The sequence below is a fragment of the Talpa occidentalis genome, unplaced genomic scaffold, assembly GCF_014898055.3.
Source record: "Talpa occidentalis isolate TD23 unplaced genomic scaffold, MPIMG_talOcc4v2.1 talOcc4.5, whole genome shotgun sequence".
Classification (NCBI taxonomy): Eukaryota; Metazoa; Chordata; class Mammalia; order Eulipotyphla; family Talpidae; genus Talpa; species Talpa occidentalis.
The window spans coordinates 9,865,644-9,883,174 of NW_023604861.1; the positions used below are offsets into that span (position 1 = coordinate 9,865,644).

Here is a 17,531-nt window from a genome sequence, read left to right on the forward strand (position 1 = left end):
TCTAGAACTATCATAGCACCTGGCACATAGTAAGTGCTTAAGACATTTCTAGCTATACTTTGCATAGACAACAGAACAAACAATAGATAAAACATTGAAAATAAATTACCAAAATGAAGACATGCATTCCCTGGGGAAACCTTACATGTGTCATTTCACCTCCTTAGGATCCAATCACCAACTTGTCATATAAATTGTGGGGCTAGATTAACTCTTCAATCTTTAGCCATAATAGGCTACAATTGTAAAGAAGTGTCTCAAAGATCTGTGCAAGTGGATAAAAGTGGGAAATATACAGTAAGAAAGGAGGATGCATGATGTATGATGAGAGAATAACCTGCCAAAGAAATAATGGTGGGGGGGCCTCCCCGGTGGCACAGCAGTTGAGCACTGGGTTGCAAAGCTGCCCGCAGCCTCTGCAGTGCCAGTTTGATCCCCAGTCACAGGGTGAGGGTCCCACATGGCGCAAAGACCTCTCCTGCCACCCGCTGCTCCCCTCAGCAGTGTATTTTGGTCATTCTGCCTGTTCTGTTCCCCACTCTGTCTCTGGTGAATCCTCTCACCTCCCGCTCCTCTCGCCTGTACCCCAACTCTTGTATAAAAATAAATAAATCTTTAAAACAAACAAACAAAAAAACTAGCATAAAAGTTCTTCATACGGGCCTCCCTGGTGGCGCAGAGGTTGAGCGCTGGGTTGCGAAGCTGCCAGCAGCCTCTGCAGCGCCGGTTCGATCCCCGGCCACTGGGTGCCTGTTGTGCTCCTCTGCTTTGTCTCTGGTGAATTCTCTCACCCTCCCGTGCTTCTGACTGTAACCAGTGCTTGTATAAATAAATAAATCCTTTAAAAAAATTTCCTCTTTCAGGCATGCTTTTCAATATGATAAAGCAATCAATCAAAGAATGCTGTATATGGGGCTAAAAAAGGCACAGAGTTTAATCAGTGAAGCATTTGCTTCCCTAAAAGTTATGCTTACTAGAACGAGCCTGACACACGCTTGCAACATTCAACAAATGAAGACTTTCGGCTACATCAAATTAGTTTAGCAATAAAGCAGATATTTCATAAGCACTATGAGTTTAGAGTGTTTTCCAAGGTAGATGTAGTCAGAGTATGTCCCTAGAAAGATTGTTTAGACCCACAAGCCGTTTCTGGATTGGAACAGGAAGCTTCTCATCACCACTTAACTGTGCTAGGTATTTCTCCAGGCTTCCTCTCTTGGAGATAATATGTATTTCATTCTCCTCCAGGTATGGAATAAAATCACCTTGAACATCACACAGAAGTATACACTTATTTAATGGGCCTCCCCGGTGGCGCAGCGGTTGAGCGCTGGGTTGCGAAGCTGCCCGCAGCCTCTGCGGCGCCGGTTCGATCCCCGGCTGCTCCCCGGCCACTGGAGGAGGGTCCCACATGGCCCGCAGACCTCTCCTGCGGCCCGCTGCTCCCCTCAGCAGTATACTTCGGTCCTTCTGCCTGCTCTGCTCCCCGCTCTGGCTCTGGTGAATTCTCTCACCCTCCCACGCTTCTGACTGTACCCAGTGCTTGTATAAATAAATAAATTTTTAAAAAAAAGAAATAATGGGGTAGGGGGAGAAAAAGTAGAACAATGGGACAAAATCATCAGGGATATGATAAAAGAGGGCATCCTGATGTGCCCACTTCCTGTGAGCTTCCTATACTCTTCTACCCAATTTCTGAGGTCAGAGATGCCCTCTGCACTAGATCCAAACTCTCAGTCCCAGAACCCTGAATTTGCATGGATCCATATAGTCCACCAACTGCTCCTTCAACTTTCAGAGTTGGCATCCGATTTCTGCATGGGGTGCCAGATGTACCCTCCTCCTGTCTCACTTCCAGACAGTTTACTTATCATGTTGGAGCAGGTCACAGAAAGGGCATGACTCCCAACTGCCCCATGGGCTGCAGCAGGATGACCAGAGACCCCTCAACCCCTCCCCTCACTGGAACGCACATTGTACCCATTGTTCTCACAGCAGAAGCCACTTCACTGACACAGTCTTGACAGTGACGTGTTAGTGAAATCATCTAGATGGTACACGTAACTGAACCCCAGTAAGGCCTCTGTTAAACTCTTTAGATTTTGGCAGATCAGGGTAGATATCTACTTGTCTTGTGGCTACCCCAGAAAAGCCTCCTCCTATGTAAGCCCCCTTGCTAATTAAAATCATCCCCCACCAATCTGACCCTTTCTTTGGTTTCTCCTTGTCCCCCATGTAAGGAGGCCGATTTAGAATTTCATCAGGGAAGTCTCAAGGTCACAAACTAACACGTGACCACTAGAATGTAAACCTGTTATATTGTGTGCCCACCACCCTTTTTTTTCATCCTGCCTATGCTGTAACTAACACCGAAATAGCTACAATTTTCAATGTATTGCTTACATTTGGAACTTCAGATTCTGTATCAATACAAATAATCATAACACAATGTACATAAACTAAGGTGACCTGTTTATATTGAGCTGCTCCAAGGTACTGACTTCACCTCAGTTTGTGAAAGAAGGCCTTGATTAAGGAAAACCCTGTTATTATAATTAACAACTAATATCGCTCAATACCCGCATATTAAGTATTAAGTCCCATGTAGCAAAATATTTTGCTGGGCACATTTTGCATGCACTTACTCATTAAGTTCTCATTATACCTCTATGAAGGAAGTACCTATTATCATCTGTACTTGAAAGATGAAATATTTGAGGCCCAGAAAGAGTAATTTCACTCATGGTTATACAACCGGTAAGCACAACAGCCATATCCCCTGGACCCCAGAATCCTGGCTCTTACCCACTGCATGACCCACAGTGCACTAGTACCTATAAGAAGTGGGGTAGTGGTTTGGGGGGGGACCAAAAGCACAGAGACACAAGGGAACTATAATCTGCACAATGTATTTCTCCATTTTACTTAGTGTGAGCCCTATTTGAAGTAGGACCTTGTTCCCATTATGTAGCAATAGATTATCTGCCATTTTGCATTGTGGAAATGCACCCTCCATTATCCAGGCTAATCTAGTTGGCTGTAGGATGCTGTACACAGGCATTCTGATGACAGACAACTAATTCAATCTTCCCTGTGAGGAAGATGCTTCTGAACAACTCTTCAACTTTTTCCCTATAGCTTTTGATGCAGGCAGCTCACCAACCACAACTATTCCCTCTTACAGCATCTGGGAAGAAAAGTAATTGAGAATGCTGGGGAGGAGGAAAGGAAGAAGAATTATAAAAAGTGGTACTGAAACAAAGATATTACCACAAAAGCCCACTAGGACAGAGAGATTATCTGATGTTTTGCGACTCAAGGAGAAATGGATGTTGACGGCCCATTCTTAAAGTATTTGGCTGTGCAACAGAAGCCATCTGTTCAGAGTCTAGGTGGAATTTTCCTGTGTCACAGAGTCAAAAGATTTTGAGTATTTCCTATAAAACTGAGACCTTACAGCCAGAATCTACGAAGGGTCTGTGACATCATTTCTTCGCTAAGCAAAAATCCAGTTTTTAGATTCTCTAATCTGCATTTCCACCCAAATCTTTACCTACTCACTAAGACTTTTCTACACATTGGCAGTAAGTACACAGAAAACAGCATTGCCTTTTGTTGGGAAGGCCAGTCCCTACTGAAGTCATTTGATGGTTCTATATAATAATCGATGTTTCTAGTTTTAGTGGATAAAAGTTGAAAACCAGACTAGCCAACTCTTTACAGTCATTCAATACAAAAAGTTCTAAATACAAAAAGCACAACATTGGGTGAAAACTCACAGATACTGTTTCTCACTGGAAGAGAAAGTTTGAAAATAATATCCATTTTAATCTAAAGAGGCAGGATCTAAAATACTACAAATTAGAAAATTTTAAAAGTAAAGAAGGTCCTTAAAATATACTAAGGAAGGAGCCTAATACTTCACTCCAAGCCCAACCAATTTCTTCCTCTAACCAATTTCTATTAAGCAGGGAAAGGAGCAGGAAGGAAAGAAAGTATTTGAAAAACTGCCAGAGTAAAAAATCCTATAATGAAATTTTGCTCATTCTTGGAGAAATGAAGTAGAATTAGATGCTTCAATGGTGGTGAATTCCAGAATCTGGGTAGCTTCCAGTAAATGAAGCTTTTCCCATAATGTCAAATGCAAAAGCTATCTGATATCAACATATTGAGCTTGAGTTTTTAAATTCCTATTTCCTTACACCAAATTGTTTGAAACCTTTGAGATAAAAACTTCAATAAACTAGTGTTGCAAGCTTTTAATATTCAGTCCCTTGAGCAAGCACGTCAGATTAATCTTCAAATTGCATTGGGCAGAAAGAACATGCAACCAAATTCTTAAGTCCATGCCTCTCTCAAAGGATGAGAATAATGTAAGCACTTTCATTGGCTATTAAGATTTCAAACTTTCCTAATTCTCAGCAGTATTACTATTTAAGGGGGGGGGGTAGAACACCATTCTGCACTGAAAGGGATTTCTGTTATTATTAGATCTTTGCAACCAGTTAGCATTTAGCACGCTGCCAGGCACACAGCAAGGCATTTAACAAATGCTTTTGGAACGAGTTGATGGATTAGGCTCGGGGAGCGTGGAAATCTTGCTGAGATCAACACGGGTCCAAATCCTGGCACTGCTCAGCAACAAAGACTATCTCCAAAATTAGGGTTATCGAGGTAGAGCAGGAATCTTACTGCGTATCTTCAAAGCAGCATCCAGAGGATTGTTTCCTGAGCCGGCCAGCGGCCTCCCACAAGCCACTCACAGAGGGATTATGCGCCTCCCCGGCTTCACCCGCGCCTGGAAACTCCCGTCCTGCCTGTCCGTGCCCCGCTCCCCCTGTCTTTTATGGGGTTGGGGTTTCCTCTTACAGAACTTAAGTACTAGATTAGACCTCATGCTGTAACCCAGGCCCTCCACGCCACGCCACGGCGCGCTGCCCGACCTCCGCGCGCGGAGCTGCACGGTGCCAGGCGCAAGAAATGCCAGGGGAGGCTCGTTGAAGACCAAAGGGGGGTGTCGGGGCGCGGAGCGGGGTGGGGGGCAGGGTGCGAGGGAGGAGCGAGCTCAAGACCAGCGCACTATCCCGGGTGTCTTATCCCTCTCCCTGAGCCTCTGCCCCACCGCGGGCAGCCGCCGGGACGCCGGGCACCGGCGCGCCCGGGGAGCTCGCGGGCGCCGGGCCGGTCGGGGTCGCGGGGAGCGGCGGGAGGGGGCCCCGGGAGTGCGACGGGGCAGGGGCCGTACCTGGCGTGGCTGTGGTTGCGGGGACAGTCCTTCTTCTCCATGATGGCCGGCACGCAGTTGGTGAGCTCCGTCCAGTCGGCGTGCAGCCCGCAGCTCCAGCCGGTGGAGAAGCGCGAGAAGAGCCACGTCTCCTTCTTGCCGGGCCGGTGGCAGGTGCACTTCTTCTGCCCCGCCTTGCAGCTGCACGGCTGCTCCAGCCGGATGTTCTTCACCAGGTGCCGGCCGAACGTGGTGCCCCCGGTCTTCTGGATGTGCAGGAACACGATCACGTCGCGCCCCTTGATGTTGAAGTCCACGAAGCGGGTCAGGTCCTTCGGGGTGAAGTTGAAGCGCGGCACGAAGCGGGGCAGGGAGCCGTTCTCGGGGGCCTCGGGGTCCGGCTCCTCTTCCTCGCCCTCCTCCTCCTCCTCGGGGTCCGCGGGCTCCTCGTCCTCGTCCTCGGGCGCCGCGGCCCCCGAAGCCCCTCGGGCGGCCCCCGGGGCGGCGGGGGCAGCTGGGGCCGGCGCGCCCACTCCTCGGGCGGCGCGGGCGCGCGGCGGGCGGGCCCCGGGGCGGCGGGCGGGCCGGTGTCGGCGGCGCGGGGCTGCTCCCCGAAGTTGGCGCAGGAGCTGGAGCAGGAGGGGGACACGTACTGGTACATGATGACCACGAAGAGCAGCGTGAGCACGGGCGTCAGCAGCCACTTGTTGAACCTCTCATCCATGGTCCCGCTCTCAGGCCGGCAGGCGACGCGGCGGCTGCAGCGGCGCGGACAGGCGCCCGCTCGGAAGTTTCGGGGACTCCGGGGCGCGGCGCCGAGCCCGCCGCTCCTCCATGCCCCTGACGCCGGGGCGTGCGGCTGGCTGGCGGCCCCGCGGCTTCCCGGCGCCCCGGGGCCGGCCGGGCCGGGGCCTGCGCGCCGAGCGGGGAGGCGGGCGCCGGTGCTCGCGGCGGCGGCTGCGGCTGGGGGCGCCCCGCGCTCCGGGGGGCGCCGGGCTCCGCCGCGTCCTGCTCGCGCCCCGGCGCGGCGCGCGCTCTCAGGCGCCGCGGACCATCCCGCCGCGGGCGCTCGGGCGCTCAGGCGCAGGGGAGCGCGGCTCGGGTCCTGGAGCTGCCCCGCGCCGCCCGGCCGCCCGGCGTCTGCGGCCGCGAGCGCGGGGGCCGCATGAGGCTCGCCAGGGCGCCGGCCAAGGGCGAAGGTGCGGCCGGGCCCCGCCGCCCGCCGGCCTCGGGCACCGCGCCCCGCACGCGCGCCTGGCGCCTCGGCCCGCGGGGCGCGGGAGCCGCGGGGGCGCACGGCGCCCGCCGCAAGTTTGCAGGGAGCCGGGCAGCCGCGGCGCGCGGGGCGCCGGGGCCGGGCAGCCTCTCCCGGCCGGTCGCGCCGCCGCTCCGGGTCGGTCCGCCCAGGCGCGGGCGCGCGGACACACTCGCACGCACTGGCTGGCACCGCCACCGCCCGCCAGCCGGTGTGACAGGAGCCGGGCTGCCCGCAGCAGAAACCTGCCCGAGGTACGGAGCATGCGCCGAAGCCTTCCCCAGCCCCGGAGGAGTTTCCAGGGGAGGAGTCCGCGCTCCGCGGGGCTCGCGGGAGGCGGCTGGGGGTGGGAATCCCTGCAGCCTGGAGCGCCGAGAGATTGGGGCGCCGGGCAGAGGCGGAGCAAGCGGAGGCTCGGAGGGGAGCGTCGCCGGCGCTGCCCTGAGACCCGCAGACAGGCCGCCTTCTCCATGGGCAGAGGACAGACCCCTGGCCGGCCTCATCGGCGCACCGAGGGGCAGACGCTTCCAGACGGGACCTCACGCCAGTTGGCTGACCCCCGGGTAGACCACGGGAATGGACTGCAGACCGCTTTTCCTTTCCACCCAGGACGGTCTAACCCGTGCTCAAGTTTTATTCTGGCCCTGTCTTCACTACACCCTTGGCCTGTCCAGCTCTCCAACGTGATTCAGCCTGCATTCATTCATCCAGCCAGCCATTCTCCATGAAGCACCCGCAACGCACACTTCATTTCTTCCAGCACTGCACAGTCCACCCACAACCACGCAGCGCTCAGAACGCAAGAGGAGTTTGGGGGTCAGCTCCTAAAATCCATCCCACTAATTAATACACATAGAACGCCTAATGGGGGAGATCTGCCCACTTCCTACCCTCCCCCACCCCCAGTGGAAGACTGACCTACACTTAGCGGTATTTCATGGACTAAAGAAGCTCTTGTTTATGTGCGGATGTTTTTCACTTTATTTTTCAAACATCTAAATTTTTCATTTATTGGAGAGTCAAATCTTGCTTTAATAAATATCTGTTTTTCAGAGAACGACAGGATTCTCACGTTAGAATAAATGTCCCACTACAACCCCCAGACTTGCTTGACCTATGTGGACAGTGGCAGGGTGTTGAGCTGGACACCATGTTTCCTGACTCCCTGGCCAACATGTCCCTCTTGGCTGTCCTGCCATGCCTAGCCCCCTGCTCCTGGCTTTCCATGCACCCATAGCAGCCCACCTCCCCACCTGTCCAGTTTATGGATCTACCTATTTGTCTCTTCCTAAAACACTGTGCACACTTCCATTTGTCAAACTGTAACAGGGTGGTCCCCAGGAAAGGGGGAGGTTCCCTGCCCCACCCAAGGGAGGGTGGAGCTGAGCAGGAAGAGGAGAAGCTGCAGAAGAGACTGAGGAAGGAAGCAGGATGGAGCCAGGAGACCTGGAGGAGGCGCATGGAGCCTAGAGACACGTAAAGAAACTGCGCTTGTCTTTTGGTCGTGGACTGGGTGACACAGATGTGGGTGAGACCTGTGGGGAGGTGACCATGGCAGCTTTTATCTTGATGTTGATTTTGCTCTTTTCCTTCCGGGCTTGTCCAGTTGTTTGTGACCCTTTTCTGTGGGTCCCCACTGGAAGATGCTTTAGACTTGTGGCAGGCTTTGGGGCCTTGCTCTGGGCCGACCCCATATGGATGGAGTTTTACCCACGAGGGGACGGGTAACTTTGGGTGCTTCATTTAGAAACTAGACTCTTTGCCTTACCTGTGTTGTTTCCTAGTTTAATTAAAGTTCCTTCCCATTAGAGTCTCATATGTTTTGTGTTGATGCGGCGGATGGCAGAACCCATTTAGAATAGGCAGGTTTGCGGGGCTTGGGCTGCCCCTCTCCCTGTCCTATAACAAAACTGCCCCCTTCACAACCACCAGTTAAGGTCCAGTCTCTTTCAGGGATGCTAACACTTGTCCATAAGAAGTTATTTTTATTGTTCTAGGTGGGTGGGATTCTGCTCAACAAAGCTTCCCACCTGTTTCCTTTCCTGTTTTCAACTCTATAAACAACCACAAACAGTGCCCTTTCTGATACCTATGAGCCTATATTAGTAAGGAAGGTGTTGGGTAAGATGAATCAGCTTCTTTAAAGCTTACTTGATTCTATTTCTTTCTCTCTCACTTCAGGTTTAAACTATTAATGGCATCACACAACTCTCCAAAACAAGAAGTTGTGATAGGACAAAAATCCAATAAAACCCAACATTTATTTCCTGAATGCATCTAGTTAATGGTAGTACCGATTTTTAAAAAGGTACCTTTGCTTTCACCCAGGAGAAATTCATTATACATTATACGTCTTATATTACCGTATTTGAGAAGTTTCGCCTTTTCTATAAAATCACTTGATAGCACATGGATAAATATAATCTTGTTAGCAACCCAAATGTATAACCCGAGCACTGGTGGCAATTTGTAGAGTGGAAAGCACTTTCCTAACCACTATTTCATTTGCTCTTCAGACCAACACTCAAAGGAGAGAAGTATAATATCCCATTTCAGAGATGAGGAAACTGAACTAAGTTTCTCTTAGTAGAGCCAGGATTAGAAACCATTAGCATCCCTAAAATATGTTCAAATCACCCGTGAAGAAATCGAATGACATCAACTACAGAGTCCATGATTTCCTCTCTCCCATCTTGAGACTCTTGAGTCAAGAGGCAGGAAGAGACGACAGAATTACAATAGAACAATTAAATTATTTTGTCTCTCCCTCTGTCTTTCTAGGCAAAGCTGAGCAGTCTCTACATCCTGCAGTATTTTGGCACCTAGTCTATGAGATTCCAGATGAACAGGAAAGATAAGAACAATCTTAACATGATTATATTATTGTTACAAGAAATTACTTAGGATAATTGCAGAAGAAAACATTACAGCAAACAAATATAATAGCTATGTTGCCAACAAAATGTATGTTTCCATAAATAAGTGTGCCTTTAACACTTTTCAAAGAAGATCACCCCAGAAGATCTGCTTTTGCTCTCAGTAAACTAACTAATGGAGCACCACCATTTTCTGAGGTAATCGCAAGGAAAGCCTTGCACAGAATCAAGCAATTATGTGGATAATGCAGGCAGACACCCAAGCATTTGTTTTTGACCATAGGTCACTTTGATTGTGTAAACACAGTCTGTCCCAGGTGTGGTCTCTCTGTTACATTTGTGGAATTTGGTGTGAGACTAATCAGAGCTCTTAAATCATGCAATAAACAGGCTTCCTTATCTACAAGGGCAGACTTCACATTCAGATGAAAATGAATAGAAACTTTCTAAAATTGAATGCTCTCCAGGTAAAAAGGAAAAACATGTTTGCATTCAGCCTACTATAGTTACTCCACGATGACACCAGCTGGCAATTGTTTCTGGCTAACAGATTGCAGCTACTAGGATTCCTACACAAATTATTAAAATAATAAAAATAATGTTTTCAAAGAGCTTTCTTCCACTTCCTTTGCCAGTCTAGCAATGAGCTTAACACTATCTGTGAAGCAATTTGTTCACCTAATTTTATGCCTTAATGAGCTTTACTACAATTATTTTCTTGGCTGATTCTTTCTCTGCCTTAACTTTAGTATTCTTCCTCCCTATTCTCAAATATTTTCAACCTGTTAACAACATTGCACTCCCCTAGGATTCAAACTTTTGATTAGAACAGTCCCCATTTAATCAAGTTCAAATGAGAGATAAAATTGCATCTCAACTTCTCCATTTTCCCTTTGGTGCCAGAAACTGCCTTTGAGAATGTCGAAGAAACCCTGGAGAGATTAACAATCCAAACAATCACAGAGAATAGTTTTGGAGCTTCAACATTTGCACACAGGAATACATAGATATGAATGCCCTTCAATACAGATGAGAAACAAAATAGATTATGTAAGTCATTGGCAGCGTGAGTCTCTTCTTCAAGAATATAAAGTGCTCTTACACCCCGAAATGACTTTTTTTCATTTTCGTAAATAAACAAAAATAAATAAATAAATAAATAAGTAAAAGCCCCCAGGGTAAGCAGTTTTGCAAATAACCAGCAAAGCAATAGTTTTCTTTTTTCCAGAGGAAGTTAACAGAAGAGTTTGTATAGAAAGACAAAGTGCAGAAAGAATTGTGCTATACACTGAATGTATTCCAGTTCACTATGTGATTGTTAACTGTGGGCCAACTATAATCCTCCATACTGCTTCTCACAGAGTTCTATTTATATGAACAACTCCTGCTTTATTGTCAAACACTTCATCCACCATAGATAACTGCCTATGAGTGATGAATGGAAACAATACTAGAGCTGTATGCATAATAAACTCGTTAACTCAGCATAGTAAAAGCATATGCATGAATCTTTTCAGGGTATATACTCACTTATTTCTTCAATAAGAAGTTGTTAAACACTTACTGTATACAGGCTACAGTTCTATATGTTTTGGATACATTATTAAAGAAGACCCATAAGGAACCTGCCCTCAGACATCTTACATTGTCACAATGCAAAAAAGAAATGATGAATTAGTAAACAAGATTTAATCACATAATCCAATGATTGTATTGAGGCCCTGCTATGTTATTCATTACCATTAGGTGCTTAGTATATTTTAGTGAACAATAAGCATGAGAATTATGTTTAGCCTGAGGCATTTAAATGCCTATAGGGAAAATAGTTAAGCCTTGTGGGTCATTGTAGGAATTTTACCCTCAAAGAAATGAGGAAGCCCTAAGGATCTGGTCAGTTTTTAAAGGGTCTTTCTGACTATTTTGTTGAGAAAAGATTATATGAGAGCAAACATTGAAGAAGGAAAACCAGCCCGATAGTTATTCTAGTAAACAAGCAAGAAATGATGGTAGATCAGACCAAGACAGAATGATAACCGAGAAGTCAGTGGGAAGAGGTCAGACGTTCTGCATTTTCAGGACAGAGCTATCAGCGTTTACTCATGGATTCAAGGTGGGATAAAAGAGGAAAAGGGGAGTCAAGGATGATGTCAAAGTTTAGGGCCTAAGGAATTGGAAGGATGGAATTACCATCAACTGGGATGTCAACTGAAGTCATGCCCTATTGTAACCTCAGCCATCATCCCACATTTCTACAGCAGGACTGTCTTGCAAGACTGGCTTGTAGAACAAAAATACCCCTATCATGACAGATCAGTCAGCCATGATAACAGGTACAAAGGAATCACTGGTGTGTAGGGGGCGGGGGTTGAGGGGGCGGGGGCATGTTAAGCAAGGAAACATAACCAATTAAGAGCTCACTCAGCTCCATGAAAGGTGCATTAGAATTGGGAAGAATAGAGAGACGACATGGAAACCTTTTAGGAGGCTACTGCTATTTTCTAGCCAAAAGATCTTGGAGGCTTGGACTAGGGTGAAAGCAGTGGAAAAAACAACAAGTTTAGTCACAAGTCTACAAACTTTATTTGCATAGATGTGACTTCCTTCATTTTCGAAAATCATAATGAAACTTCGCCTTTAAGATTCCATTTCCTGAGCAAAGGAAGATGAAAAATATCCAACTTAAGTTACTTCTATCACTTCTCAGCTAACCTCTCAATTTTTTTTGAAGTAACATTGCAGTTAATATTCTAGAAGTTTAAAGAGTTCATCATTGAGAATCAATGTATATATGTCGTATTAAGTTCATTGTTAAAAGTCTAATTCTATCCTCCACCATATTATTGTTCCCTTTTTCCCCCCTTCCCTTCCGGTAACCAATAATTGGTCTTACAGACCAAAAGTTTATTTTTGTTTTATTTAGTTCATGCGTTTGTTTTCTCTCTAGGTCTCAAATGAGTGAAATCATACTGTGTTTGTCTTCCTCTGTCTTGCTTATTTTAGTAAGCACAATTCCCTCTAGGTCTATCTAGATCTCTCTTTCTTTGGGGAAAATGATCAAGTTCATGGTTCTCTGCTCCCCTTTCTTGCTACGTTCCTCTAGGGTGAGCTAAGCTAAGGGAGTTCATGTAGCCTCCTTGCCTTGGCTGAAGGAAACATGGTCTATGGGGAGTTCCCTCTACCCACAGCCCTCCCCCAAAATGTAATTGGTCTCACCTGGACTCAAGTGTCTGCGTTGCTTTCTGCTGTGTCTCCTGCTGCCCTGCTGTAACCTCACCATCATGCCCACAAGGTTTGCATCTTGCTCAACTGCACTAAATCTTTCCTTTTTGTCCTTCCTCAGGGTCGGCATCTAAAACTGTGGTTTTCAACCCCATCAGATCCAGCAGTGGTTTTTGAAAAAATATTTTTTTGAACAAATATTTTTGAGTAATCTCTTGATAATCGCAAGTTAAATGTCATATATAACAGGACCTGCCTATATACAGTTTGGCAAAAAAGAAACATATCACCCTCATTTAATGTACAGAAGATATAAAAAAAGATATTAGTAATAAAATATTATGTATCTTAATATGTAAATGTTCAGATCTGACTTGAGCAGACAACATAAAATAGTCAGATGCTGTATCTTTTAAATACTTTGTTTATATCTAAAAGGAGTAAGACCCAAAGTCTTCCCACTCAAGAAGAATTTGAAAGAGAGAAGGTATTAGTGGACACTGGAATTCAAATTTAGTTGTTGTACAAGTAACAGATACGTTTTGTAAGTATAAATATGATAGGAAGAAGTGGGGTAGACTTAATGAAGCAGACATCATACATCCAGATAAATTAGATTTTTAGAGTAAAGAAAACAGGCATGTACAATAGCTTCATAAATTAGATTTTCTTTTAAATGCCATTCCATATTACTCCTCTATAATTTAAAATATTTCCAAAAAATACTCTCTGTCCTGAAACCCTTCTACAAATGAAGGTATAATCCAATTTCTGACTGGAGTGCAATGTTTGAAAGTCACGTGGAGGTCAGACAACTGTCAGTGTAACCACCAAATAAAAGCTAGCAAATGTGCCCCCATTGTTAAGAGGCCAAACACCCCTACGGTAACACCACTCCTCCTGAGAGTCTGGCAACTCCCCCTTCCTTTCCACTGTCAAAATAAATCAGTTGAGGGGAGAGGAGATAAAAGACCACATCAATGCATACTTTTCCTCACTCAGTCAAATTCTAGCTCTTGTGAAGTTAAACCACACCTTTAGAATTTTTTCAGCTTTTTTTCTTTGAAAAGTCTGGTTTTGCACCTGAAGCCAAGACCTACAGACATTAATTACCCAAAGTCATGGCCAAGCACATAGCTTGTAAGTGAGGGCACTGGATTTGAACCAGGTAGCCTGATTCAGAGATGAGGGAGGTGACTAGATTGAAAATAAATGTTGGAAGCCAAATCAATAGGATTTGCTGAAAGATTGGCTAAGGGGGAGTGAACAAGGGATGATTCAGGGATGATTCTGAGGTTTGTCATTTGTGCTCCTGGAAGGCTGACAGTTCTATTTGCCAGAAAAGGGTGGGGAATGAGAGAGAATCGTTGGGAGGCAGGGGAGACAGGAAGGGTAAATTCTGAGTTCTGCTTTGGATAACTTAAGTGTGACATGCTAATAAGACTGCCAAATAGAGAGAGCAAATAAATAGCTGGATGTAGGAACTGGAACTCAGCTATGACTAGACAGGAGATGAAATTGTGGTGGTTTGATAACTTAGGTTTGATAACTTAGCAGGGAGCGCTCTATAAATATTTGTTGAGTCTGGAAAAGACTAAGTAAACAATGACTGTGGTCCAAGAGATAAATGAGGCCACCAATGAAAGGAATGACAGGAAAACAAAACACAGGAATTTCAGAAATATTCCAGAAGTTGAATCAATAGGACCAAGAAATTAAGTATGAAGGGGAGGGGAAGAAATTGAGGATGACTCAATTTGGAACGTCACATGGCGGGTAGGATCATTCATAAAGGTGTAAAAACAGGCTAGAGAGAGGAGAGGAAATGAAAATCAGTGTAGATAATAATTAGTTCTCTCGGCAAATTTAAATGTTTGCATTTTTCAAATGGGTTTGAGCTTCAAAACATTTACATTTCATTTTAAGGAAGTAGTAAAATTATACTTTCATTTTTCTGCAGCAAGACAGAATGTTAGTTTATTATTAGCTTTGGAAAGAAAAGTCCAGGTATATTTTGTAAAGACTCCTTTCTCTTTTCTCATGTTTCATGAGAAAAAATCAGGATGCAATGCTCCTCCTCTTCATTTTGACAGTGGAATGATTTCTTATTTATCCTCTTTCCCTCTCTCAATCTCAGTGTCTCTCTGTCTCAGATAGATAGATAGATAGATAGATAGATAGATAGATAGATAGATAGATAGATAAGTAGATGATAGGTGGATAGATGAATGATCTAGACATATGATATAAATACATATCTGTATGTACATATAATGTTTTATGCACACATCAATAAAATGTAAATAACAAATAAAATATGTAAAGCAGACTTTAAAAGATGTAGTAAGTAGTTACCTGCTGCCCCATTAGGATGGCCCCATTAGGATAGCACAGAAGAACATGATCTGAAATCTCCCTGAGAGCTGACTTTAAGCGGGGCTTTAGTATTAAACCCATACTTTAAACTTAGTAAATATCTGAATAAATGTTCTTTAAATAAATTAAGAAACAATTATGCTCTCCTTTAAAATCACGGAACGAGCTTGCCCCAAATCCCCTGCTCATATATGCCTAGCGTCCAACCCCAGACACTACTAGCTCATGTTTTGTTTAAGTCACTGACTGACTCCCTTGACAAATCATTCCATTGCGATTTTATGCTGGTAACAATCTTCCTAGCAGGTCCTTTTGTAACCATTTCAACTGATGTCCTATGGTTTGATGAATTATACAAAAAGCAAAATTCTGTTACATATATAGATGAATATATGTATTCATTCATCAAAAAGACTGGTCAACACGCCATGGAAGCTTATTAGCTTTTGGGCAAAATTATTTTTGCTACCTTCTAATGGTTATTATAAAGAATCTCATTATCTTTAAAACTTTTAGAATTGCTTCTATTTCCCCTCCCCCTCTCTGAAATTAGGCAGCAAACACTTACTGCCCTCACAGCATTTTCCTAAAGCTCTCAGTTCTGCTCATTGTTCTAGTTTTCTATTTTATCAAGGCAGCATATCTAAATGTAAACAAACAATAGTTTAATGTAGCTATAAACCTACTTCCCCAAACCCAAGCCAAGGTCCTACATACAACCTCAGAAGTGCAAATCAGCTTTTATTCAATTAGTTATATAAGTATTTGTTTTTAAATCATGCTGTGAAATTCATGGCTTTTTAAAATCAAATTATTTCTTAATTGTGCTCCAGACACTCAAATTCTATATACATATGCACAAAAAGTCTTTTCAAAACAGTTGCTCTTTCATTTTTCCACCTTCCTTGGAAGGTAACTGTATTGATGATCCTCCCCAATTGCTCTTAAGCATTTAATGCTAATTCTTTCCCACTATTGTTAGTTAAATGTTGTTCTTGTGATTTTATAAAGCAATGATACATCATGTGTCTAAATGTAAGGTGCTGTCCTAGTGTAGCAAATGCAAAATTATCTCATTCTCAGGAAAAAAAGGGAAATTTCTGGGCCTTTGTTGTGTGAAGTTCTATTTTTTAAAAGCACAAAATGGCAGAGCAAGACAAAGGATCACAAGTATACATGGTAGTTAGCCCAATCAAGGGCATCCCCTGACCAGTGAGTGGGTTGGGGAGCTTCATTGCCTTGTGGAGAGTTATTTCCACTAGAAAAACTAGTGGAATCAATCAATACTAAAATTCAATAGTAGATATCTTTTTTTTTTAAGATTTATTTATTTATGCATACAAGAGCTGGGGTACAGGCCAGAGGTATGGGGGGGGTGAGAGGATTCACCAGAGACAGAGTGGGGAACAGAATAGGCAGACTGACTGAAATACACTGCTGAGGGGAGCAGAGGGCAAGTCAGGAGAGATGTCTGCTGTGCCATGTGGGTATCTCCCTAGCTAGGGATCGAACTCGTGCTTCAGTGGCTGGGGATAGGTTCACAGGTTGTGTCTTAACCCCTTGCGTCACCAGGAAGGCCCCCAATAATAGATCTCTGACTACTGCTCTTCTTTGGGTCCATCTTACCAACTCCTATTCTTCTACTTATCTTTACGTTAATCTGTCTAGACTACCCTATCAGCTCCTTCTGCTAGCTCTACTACACTTTAATAGTAAAGGCCCATGTTTCCCCGGTACACACACATACACACACACACACACCCCACCACCACCACACCACACCACTCCTTTCCTGCCAGCCACACTGGGAATAGTCTTCTGTACCTTGTCCATCTGATCACCCACACTCAACTAAAAGATCTCTTCTAGAAAGTGATTTGGACTCTTCCCAATCGTTCTGTTGCAGGTAATTATTCCCATCTCTGTTCTACCTCATTACAATTATGTAGCTCTGTTACCATACTGTGCATTCAAGTTATATCACTGACCCTTGTTTAAGTGACTGAGACTGTGATCTCCTGGTGGGCAGGCACAATTGATTATTGACTTTTATATTGATCTGAGGTAGGCAGAATTCCAAGGTGATGCCATGCACCCTTGCCCTTATATAATCTCATCATACTGAGTATGGGAAAAAGTTGTGAGTATGTTATATTATGTGGCAAAAGGGAATTAATCTAGTTTGACCTGAGTCCTTTCAAAGCAGAAAGTGTTTTCCAGCTGGTTTGGGAGAAAGAATTCAGATTCATTCCTGCTGACCAGGAGGAAGCAGCAATAATCATAGTCAGAATTCGCTGTGGGGACCACATTAGAAGCCACTGGCAGCTGGTAGGCTCTAGTTGCTGATGGTGAGCTCTGGCCAAGACTTCAAGACCTCAACAATGCAGCCTCGAGGAACTACATTCTACCAGAATCTGAGTGAGTTTGAAGCAGATTCTTACCCAGACCAGAAGTTAGCCCCGCTGACATCTTGGTTTAGCATAAGGAAACACACTCAGTTGTGACCTGCCTGGGCTTGTGACCTACAGCACCATGACCTACAGACTGTTGTTTTGTAACAGGGTGGTCCCCAGGAAAGGGG

General features: G+C 45.2%; 1 protein-coding gene and 1 long non-coding RNA gene across 2 annotated transcripts in view; both read right to left on the minus strand.

Annotated features, from left to right (window-relative positions):
- The window catches only part of HS6ST3 (heparan sulfate 6-O-sulfotransferase 3), a 586,913-nt gene extending 580,965 nt beyond the window's left edge, over nt 1-5,948 (minus strand). Inside the window, 2 exon segments of the mRNA XM_037528784.2 lie at nt 5,246-5,693; nt 5,696-5,948. Coding sequence (XP_037384681.2) covers nt 5,246-5,693; nt 5,696-5,948 — 701 coding nt within the window.
- Nucleotides 5,949-11,906: 5,958 nt separating this feature from the next.
- Nucleotides 11,907-17,464, minus strand: LOC119259846 (uncharacterized). Its single transcript, XR_005128586.2, has 3 exons — nt 17,392-17,464; nt 12,569-12,710; nt 11,907-12,004 (listed from the first exon to the last, which is right to left on the minus strand). It is a non-coding gene; the product is annotated as an uncharacterized LOC119259846 (long non-coding RNA).
- Nucleotides 17,465-17,531: the final 67 nt, after the last annotated feature.